We start from the raw sequence: 10,181 nt of genomic DNA on the forward strand, positions 1-10,181 counted from the left end.
AAGCCCGGGGAACATGGGGCAGCCCGAGTGGACAGACATGAGACCAGCACCCTAGCAGCGCCGCGCAGCTGCGTTGGCAGCAGTGACAAGCCATCCAAAGCATCCCAGGACTTCCCCAGCAATTCCAGAGTGTGACACAGGACTTCCTGTCAATGGAGGGTAAGCGGGGGTGCAGCTGGGCTTCACTAAATTTGAAGAAGGGAGATGGGACAGGATTTGCTGCCAGAGAGAGTGGAAGAGTCCATATTTGTTGCTAGGACTTAGAAGGAGAGAGGGTACTGGTCCCCGGGGATGCCTGGGGGGATCGGGGCAGGCTGTCTCCACCGGCCCGAGCCAAGCACTTTCCTTTGTCCAGTTCTGCTCCAAGTGTGGCTCTCAGCATCCAGGGGCATCAGGAAACTCAGAGCCCCAACTCTCCTGTGAGCAAACCAGCTCCAGGCAAGCAGGAGGCCTTGGAGCAGGGCTCAGCTCCGACACCAGTGTCCTGGGGCTCCGGAGCAAGGACACAGAGGGGGCGGGATGGCGAGGCAGAGCAAGAGTGGAAGGAAATGAGCTGCCTGCGTTCTGTGAAGGCTCAGAGTGACTTATTATGGGAAGATCTTGGCGGAGGTGGAGCCGGGGAGGTTGGGAACAGCATCGCCGAGACAACCAGAGGTTCAACTGTCCGCAAAGTCTATTCCTCTTGCAGATGGCCCATCTCTCCCACGTTGGAGATTCAGAACGGCAAGAAAAGATATTAGAGGAGACAACGAGAGTTCTGTACGGAGAAGGTTAGAATGGAAAATCGTCATCTTTTCAGTGCCATAGTTCCTTGCCTTCCAGAGACCACAGACAGTATTCTCAGTGCCCTTCGCTCCCAGGCCCCATAGGTTTTCTGTCGCTGGAAGAACACAGACGCTGGAGTCAGGCCAGCCAGGGTTTGAGTCCCAGCTCTAGCACCTGCTAGCACTGCTTGAGCAAATCACTTCAAGTCTCTGAGCCTCAGTCTCCCCATCTGTGAAATGGGGATTATAAAACTTGCCAGCTAGGGCTGTGGTGAGGAATCAACAGACATAAAATGTAAAGCAATTTGTCACAATCATCCTCACTGTGACTTAATGAGTTAGCATTTGCTCGATGCTGGGTCCTTTTCCTGACTTTTCGTATTCAGTCCTCACTATGACCCCTCTCGACAGATGAGAGAGGCAGAGCCCAGAGAGGCAGAGTGATTTTCCCAGGGTTGCTCAGCTTTAAGATGGCTGAGCCTGGCCTGGAACCCAGGTGGTCTGACCTCAGAGTCCAGGCTCTCGGCCCCTCCCTGTACTTGTGATTCAGAGCAGGCTGTGTATCAACGGTGCTCAAAGGGAGGCCGAGACATAAGTGGGAGCGTGGAGCAAGGAAGCATCATTCTGAGGAAGGTTCTTGGAGGCAGAGGGATTTGAGGGGAAATTTTCCCAAACAAAGCAGGATATCAGCAGGAGGGAAGGGGTGAAGGGGAGGCATTGCCAGGCAGCGGCTGCAGTGGAAGCAAAGTCGGGGAAGTGGAGACACACGAGGGGGGTCGGAGAACAAACCCATGTGGCTGCAGCTGAGGGCCCCAAGCAGAGAACTGAGCAGGGGCTTTACCAGTGGAGCTGTTTCCTTACAGAAAGCAGTCATTTTTTCTCTCGGTCCCCTTCACAAACACATCAGACTGTGAGCTCCGTGAGGGCAAGGACCAGGTGAGTCTCCTGCCCTGCTGCAGCCCCAGTGCCCAGACTGGCACCTGAACCATGCACCATAGGCACTGGACAAACAGTTGCTGGATGAATGGAAAGGGGGAGGATGTGTATTCTCATCCATCTCTCTCTCTCTCTTTTTTTTCTTTTTCCAGCAGCGCCATGTGGTTTGTGGAGATCTCAGTTCCCTGACCAGGGATTGAACCCGGGCCATGGCAGTGAAAGCGTTGAGTCCTAACCACTGGACCACCAGGGAATTCCTGCATCCATCTCTTACTTTGTTAGAACTGCACCTGAATTATCATATAACCCCCTTTGCTCCTGCAAAGGAGGCATATTGTAACAGGGAGTGGGGGAGGGAGGTTAGGGAGCGAAATGGGTGGAACCAAGCCCCCCTGACAAGCGTTTACCTCAGGATACTGACTCCAGGGAACGGAAGCCACAGCCATGCCCTCCTCCCCACACCTGTTCACCCAGGATATTTTAGGAGATGAATCTCCATGGGTTTCTCAAATCTTGCAAGCAGAGACACTGACAACTGTTCTAGACTATCTTTTTTTTTTTTTTTTTTTTTTCTGGCTGTGTTGGGTCTTTGTTGCTGCGCACAGGCTTTCTCTAGTTGCGGTGAGCAGGGGCTACTCTTCATTGTGGTGCGCGGGCTTCTCACTGCTACTCTTCATTGCGGTGCGCGGGCTTACTGCACAGGCTTCTCTTGTTGCAGAGCACGGGCTCTAGGCGCACGGGCTTCAGAAGTTGTGGCTCATGGGCTCCAGTAGTTGTGCCTCACAGGCTCTAGAGCGCAGGTTCAGTAGTTGCGGCGCTCGGGCTTAGTCACTCCGCAGCATGTGGGATCCTCCCGGACCAGGGCTCGAACCCATGTCCCCTGCATTGGCAGGCAGATTCTTAACCACTGCGCCACCAGGAAAGCCTTAGACTATCTTTTCAAGAATGTTTGTATAGCAAACAGCCTTGGAAGATGGAGAGTCTTTCTCTCTGAATCGAAGGGCAGGCATGCTTACTGCCCACTGTAAAAGCTTGGTGTTCATCTCTTGTATTGCAACCCACTGCATGTGAGGCATCCAGCTGGACCCATCTCTGTCATCCTCGTCTAGACTTGCCTAGTAAAATATAGGACACCCTTGTAAGTTTGAATTTCAAATAAACAATGACTACATTTTTTTTTTAATTAAAAAAAAATTTTTTTTTTTCTTAGCCATGCTGTGAGGCTTGTGGGATCTTAGTTCCCTGACCAGGGATCAAACTCAGGCCCTCGGCAGTGAAAGCATGTAGTCCTAACCACTGGACCACCAGGGAATTCCCAATGAGCTACTTTTTTAGTATAGGTATGTCCCATGCAATATTTGAGACATACTAAAGAAAGGTATTGATCATTTATCTAAAATTCAAATTTAACCAGGTGCCCTCTGTTTATTTTTTAAATCAGGCAGCCTTTCCGCCGTGGGACCTGGGGGCCAGAGGAACTGGGGCAAATATGCTGATGTTTATGCCATCTGCCATGCCGTGAGTAATAAAGATCTTTGTCTCTGGCCCAAGGCTCTCGTGTTTTCTGCGGGCACCCTAGTTAGCTCATAAGTAGGGCAAAATCTCATACTTCTCCCAGTTCTCGATAGGTGTCCCCAGCCTGAGCTTGAAATCTGGCCTAGAACTGGCAGCTCACAGCATCTGTGGGCTGAATAGTTGTCAATCCATAGGAATTAGTGCCAAGCACACAGAATTCCTCGGGGATTTAGAATGGGTTCCTGGTGGTGTAGCAACTTTACATTTCACTAATGCATTGTTGTTACCATGGTTACTATAACTCTACAGGACTGCATAGCTTCCAAAGAGCATTTGCACGCATCGTCTTGTTCAACTTCCCAATGACTTGCTGAAATATGCATGATCATTCTTACCTTAGGAATTAGAAAACTGAAGTTCAGGGTCAGGAAGTCCCTTGCCCTGGCTTGCTGCCTGTTGTCCAGTGGTGATATGTTTCCCGAAGATGTCAATGCTGCCGTTACCACCAACAAGACCAAGCATACCATCCAGTTTGTGGACTGGTGCCCCACTGGCTTCAAAGTTGGCATTAATTACTAGCCTCTCACTGTGGTACCTGGTGGAGACCTGGCCAAAGTACAGCGAGCTGTGTGCGTGCCGAGCAACACCACAGCCATCGCTGAGGTCTGGGCTCGCCTGGACCACAAGTTTGACCTGATGTATGCCGAGCGTGCCTTTGTTCACTGGTACGTGGGTGAGGGCATGGAGGAAGGAGAGTGTTCTGAGGCCCGTGGGGATATGGCTGTCCTTGAGAAGGATTGTGAGGGGACTGGAGCCGATAGCGCTGAGGGAGAAGATGCGGGTGAAGAATATTAACCTGTCTGCTGTAATTTTATACTCTTGTCTTGGGACTGCTGATTTGTGTTCTGTGGAGCTGCCCATGGTGGCCCCATCTTGTCAATAAAAGTGAGATTTCTATTTTCAATGTCAAAAAAAAAAAAAAGTCCATTGCACAAGGACACACAGCCCGTCATTAGCGTAGCTGGGATCACTCAACCAAAGAGGACTTATGAGACCTACTGTGTGCCTAGCACTGGCCTAAGCTCATCACACACTTTATCTAGTACTAGTCTGGTAATGTGGGCATAATTAAGACCCCAGAAGGGGTCTTCTAACACCCGAGTTCGCATGGCTGGGGAGTGGCAGAGTCAAAACGAGAACCCATTTCTGTTTAATGCCAAAGCTTGAGCAAAAAAATACAGTAGATCATACGGTATGGGGGGGGAGGGGCAGAGCCCCGCTTAGAACAGAAGTCTATGGAGTCATGCCCTTTATAGCAGTTTCCTGATAGCCCCGTTCAGGCTGGGAGCTACAGCACTAAGCAGGGAACTGAGGCATCTCAGCCACACAGACTGGACAAGCTGAGCAACCATTCATACTGGAATTCAACAAATACTACAGTTTATTCCAGGACCCGTGGTCTGGTGGGCTGGGCCGTCTCAGGGACGGAATGGTGCTTCAAGCTGAGAGGGACGCGAGGGGGACAATGATGTTTTCTGCACATCCTTGAGGAAAGTTGACTTTTGGGGGGAAAACACATTCCTACGCCAGAGTTTCCCAATGTGTTTCCTGAAACGTTAGTTTCAAAAAAGAGGAAAAAGGAAATTCTCTAGTGAAACAAGTTTGAGAAATGTCATAGCCCCTCTCTCTTTTTTTTTTTAATAAATTTATTTATTTATTTATTTTATTTTTGGCTGTGTTGGGTCTTCGTTTCTGTGCGAGGGCTTTCTCCAGTTGCAGCGAGCGGGGGCCACTCTTCATCGCGGTGAGCGGGCCTCTCACTGTCATGGCCTCTTCCGTTGAGGAGCACAGGCTCCAGACGCGCACATAGCCCCTCTCTTCCTCTTGGATTTAGAGTCTTCAGTATATGAAAGGCTCTGATAAGTCCTGTAGCAGAGGACTCTGTTCCATTTTATTTAATCTGGAATTTCCTGAAAAGACCTGATGGGGCATTTCTCTCTTGTTTCTTTTCCAAATAATTTTTTCGGTACTAATTTTCATTAAGACCTTTTGAAAAATGCAGGAATTGCAAGAATTTGGAGGCCACAGTGTTTCTTAAAATTCTCCCTTTTCCTCATTTTCAGCAAAACTAAGCCTTCAGTTTTGGCTCAGGAAATGGAAGCAGGATTTCCGGGGCCTCTACCAGCATGGAGGCCAGCGGAGCAGCATTCTTAGTACTTCATGTACAATTTTTTTTTTTTTTAACAGATCTTTATTGGAGTCGAATTGCTTCCTTCTATATGAACAGAGCCTCAGGAGTTATGTGAGGCAGCGGCCCTGGGCAGCATTTATCATCAAAAAGAGGTGTGGGAAGCAGCCACATAGCACAGGGATATCAGCTCGGTGCTTTGTGACCACCTAGAGGGGTGGGATAGGGAGGGTGGGAGGGAGACACAAGAGGGAGGAGATATGGGGATATAAGTATATGTATAGCTGATTCACTTTGTTATAAAGCACAAACTAACACACCATTGTAAAGCAATTATACCCCAATAAAGATGTTAAATAAAAAAATAAAAGAGGTGTCCTGAGAGAGCCCCCTTAGCTCTGGGACCTTTGTGCATTTCCTGTACTGCCTTGCCAGGGGACATCGTCTAATAGTAGGTACACGTGAAACCCCGTTTAGCACTTGCCTCTTGAGCCACAGGAAATGCAGCTGAGACCAAGCTCCCTCACCCCGTGCAGAAAGGGGATCGTCTGCCTCTCAAACCAGCCACAGAAGCAACATTGACTGAGTGTTACACACAGGGGGCCAGGCAGGTCCTGCTGCCCTCACCTACTCTCCTGACAGCTCTTCCAGGGCTGGAAGTCCTCACTGTCAGAGCCACCTTTTGGTCCACGGATGCTTTCCAGGCTGCGAGCCTCTTTGTTCCTAAGAAGAAAGACGCTCTTGGGGCACACGGCCTCTGAAAACCCAAGGGTGATGCTACTTAAGCTGTGGCCCAAAGAATTAATACACGGGATGTGACGAATGTTGCAAGAACAAAACCAGTTGCGTGCTAACAGAAGTTCAGGCAAGTCGACATCCCCTGTGGAAAATCACAGAGCCCAGTACAGACCTGAGTAGCCATGAAGGAGAAAGGCTTTGACTGGCCTGCGAGTAGAGCAGTCATTTATATTCACCAGGAATGGGAAATGCCCAGCATGGGAGATTTGGCCAACGATCTGTTAAGAACCAGGCTTACAGGAATGCACCACGGGGACAGGGAGAAAGGTGTGCCAAGTGCACGACCACGTGCACTCAGACGTCAGACAGCTAAGAGTTCAAGTCTTCCTCCCCAAGTTAGAACGATGCAGCCTTAGGCAAGTTACTGAAACCTCCCTGGCTTCAAATTCCTCACCCCTAAAGTAGGAATCATAACAGCTCCTCTCACAGGTGGTTTTTGTGAGGACTGAAGATGAGTGCACGAGGCAAGTGCTCAGTGAACAGCTGTAGCCATCGTTACTGTGGTTGTTATTGTTTTTTTGTTATTGTTTATGGAGATGGAACAGAGGGGTAGCAAGAAGTGGGGGGGAATCATGAAAGGCGGGGAGGGAAAAGGCCAAAGACACAGGCAGACCTCGGAGATATTCGGGTTGGGTTCCAGATCATTGGAGCAAAGCCTGTATCGCGAAATAAAGTCAACGTTGCAATAAAGCGAGTCACACACATTTTTTGCTTTGCCAGCGCATATAAAAGTTATGTTTACACTATACCATAGTCTATTACGTGTGCAATAGCATTATGTCTTTAAAAATGTGTACGTTAGTTAAAAAATAACTTATTGCTTAAAAATGCTAACCATCATCTGAGCCTTCAGAGAGTCACGGTAGTAATATCAGAGATCACTGATCACACCTCAGTGCTTGGTGACCACCTAGAGCGGTGGGATAGGGAGGGTGGGAGGGAGGGAGACGCAAGAGGGAACAGATATGGGAACATATGTATATGTATAACTGAGTCACTTTGTTATAAAGCAGAAACTAACACACCATTGTAAAGCAATTGTACCCCAATAAAGATGTTAAAAAAAAAAAAAAGCATGAAGAAGTTTGAAACTTTGGGAGAATCACCAAAATGTGACACAAAGACACGAAATGAGCAAGTGCTGTTAGAAAAATGGCACCGATAGACACACTTGATGCGGGGTTGCCACAAACCTTCAATTTGTTAAAAAAAAAAAAAAAAAGGAAAATCTGCGAAGCGCAATAAAACGAGGTGCACTTGTACACTTTGCTACCTTCATCACAGTGTGCTGTAACATCAGAGCTGGAAGAGCCTTCCCTTGCCTACAAAGTTGTAATAACTGAAGTCCAGAAGCACGAAGAGACTTTCCCCAAATCATACAGTGTGTTAGTGTCAAGCCAAGAAATCATTCATTCCCCAAATATTCACTGAGCACCTACTCCACTATGCGGAGGCAATTTGCATAATTCAGGAAACATGCAACACACACCAGAAATCTCAGGCTTGGAATTTACCTTATAGAAATATTTGCAAAATGTTTTCAAGATAAATATGTTTTTTTTCTTTTTTTAACATCTTTATTGGAGTATAATTGCTTTACAATAGTGTGTTAGTTGCTGCTGTATAACAAAGTGAATCAGCTGTACGTATACATATATCCCCAACCTCTTGCGTCTCCCTCCCACCCTCCCTATCCCACCCCTCTAGGTGGACACAAAGCACCGAGCTGATCTCCCTGTGCTATGCGACTGCTTCCCACTAGCTGTCTATTTTACATTTGGTTGTATATATATGCCCACGCCACTCTCTCACTTCATCCCAGCTTACCCTTCCCCCTCCCCACGTCCTCAAGTCCATTCTCTATGTCTGTGTCTTTATTCCTGTCCTACCCTAGGTTCTTCAGAACCTTTTTTTTTTGATTCCATACATATGTGTTAGCATACAGTATTTGTTTTTCTCTTCCTGACTTACTTCAATCTGTATGAAGTCTTTAGGTCCATCCATCTCACAACAAATAACTCAATTTCGTTTCTCTTTATGGCTGAGTAACATTCCATTGTATATATGTGCCACATCTTCTTTATCCATTCATCTGTCAATGGCCACTTAGGTTGCTTCCATGTCCTGGCTACTGTAAATAGTGCTGCAATGAATATTGTGGTACATGACTCTTTTTGAATTATGGTTTTCTCAGGATATATGCCCAGTACTGGGATTGCTGGGTCATATGGTAGTTCTATTTTCAGTATTTTGAGGAACCTCCATACTGTTCTCCATAGTGGCTGTATCAATTTACATTCCCACCAGCAGTGCAAGAGGGTTCCCTTTTCTCCACACCCTCTCCAGCATTTATTGTTTGTAGAGTTTTTGATGATGGCCGTTCTGACTGGTGTGAGGTGATACCTCATTGTAGTTTTGATTTGCATTTCTCTAATGATTAGTGATGTTGAGCATCCTTTCATGTGTTTGTTGGCAATCTGTGTATCTTCTTGGGAGAAATATCTATCAAGATAAATATGGCCTTTTCTTGCTCTCCGGCCATCTTGGCGGCTGCAGTGGGCTGGGGGTGTCCCGCACCTAAGGCAGGAAGATGGTGGCCGCAAAGAAGATGAAAATGTCACTGGAGTCGATCAACTCTAGGCTCCAACTGGTTGTGAAAAGTGGAAAGTACGTGCTGGGGTACAAGCGGACTCTGAAAATAATCCGGCATGGCAAAGCGAAACTGGTCATCCTTGCCAACAACTGCCCAGCCTTGAGGAAATCTGAAATAGAGTATTATGCCATGTTGGCCAAAACTGGTGTCCATCACTACAGTGGCAATAATATTGAATTGGGCACAGCGTGTGGAAAATACTACAGAGTATGGACACTTGCTATCATTGATCCAGGTGATTCTGATATCATTAGAAGCATGCCGGAACAGGCTGGTGTAAAGTAACTTATGTACAATTTTTCTTTAATAAAACTGGCCGGAGCTTGTTTTATAAAAAGAAAGATAAAGATGTTTTTCAAAGGGACATAATAAACTATGCATGTGTCTACTCATTTGAGCAGAAGGAATACAGTAAGAATAAACCAGAAGCTAATGGGCTTGGTTATCTGCAGGGGGTAGGTGTGAACAAGGCAGAAAGAAAGGGAAACGAAGACAGGGTGGAGAAGAGAAAGACCATTGGAATTTCTCTGACTTTTTGTGTAGCTCTGACTCATAGAGCTATGACAATATTTCACATACCCCAAAGCTGACTAAATAAATAGATGCAACCGGGATGCAGGGGAAACACCCAAAGTTATTCAAACAGTAACAGATGAACCCAACAGTATGACAAATGAATAACATCACCACACTGAAAGCAATAGGGAAGAAAACAACGAACTGAAGCAACTTTAGGAAACAATTGTTTTGACTGGCTCTAGACGTTTACATTCCCACCAACAGTGCACAAGGGTTCCGTTTTCTCTACACCCTCACCAACACTTCTATTTTGTTGTTTTTTTTGATAATAGCCATTCTGACAGATGTGAGGTGACATCTCATTGTGGTTTTGATTTTCACTTCCCGATGATTAGTGATCTCGAGCAACTTCTCATGTGCCTGTTGCCTATCTGTATGTCTTTTTTTGGAAAAATGTCTTTTCAGATCCTCTACCCATTATTTTATTTTATTTAGTATTTATTTATTTGGCTGCATTGGGTCTTAGTTGCAGCACATGGGATCTTTCGTTGCTATGCGCAGGCTTCTCTCTAGTTGTGGCACGTGGTCTCCAGGGCGCGTGGGCTCTGTAGGTTGCGGTACACGGGCTCTAGTTGAAGCGCGTGAGCTCAGTAGTTGTGACGCGCGGGCTTCGTTGCCCCGTGGCACGTGGGATCTTAGTTCCAGGACCAGGGATCGAACCCACATCCCCTGCATTGGGATGCAGATTCTTAACCACTGGACCCCCAGGGAAGTCCCGGGTTGTTTGTTTTTTTTTGATGTTGAGTTG

At 47.0% G+C, this 10,181-nt stretch overlaps 1 protein-coding gene across 1 annotated transcript; it reads left to right on the plus strand.

The window, feature by feature from the left end:
* Positions 1–8,738: 8,738 nt before the first annotated feature.
* On the plus strand, positions 8,739–9,171 carry LOC307189423 (large ribosomal subunit protein eL30-like). The gene has a single exon (XM_079927483.1). It carries the CDS (start codon positions 8,792–8,794, stop codon positions 9,137–9,139), a length of 348 nt encoding a protein of 115 aa, XP_079783609.1. The 5' UTR covers positions 8,739–8,791; the 3' UTR covers positions 9,140–9,171.
* Positions 9,172–10,181: the final 1,010 nt, after the last annotated feature.

This window comes from Stenella coeruleoalba (assembly GCF_951394435.1).
Source record: "Stenella coeruleoalba genome assembly, chromosome: 7".
NCBI classification, from domain to species: Eukaryota; Metazoa; Chordata; class Mammalia; order Artiodactyla; family Delphinidae; genus Stenella; species Stenella coeruleoalba.

What these genes read in the sequence shown, in the direction of transcription:
- LOC307189423 (XM_079927483.1), top strand. Translation starts at nt 8,792, where the DNA reads ATGGTGGCCGCAAAGAAGATGAAAATGTCACTGGAGTCGATCAACTCT.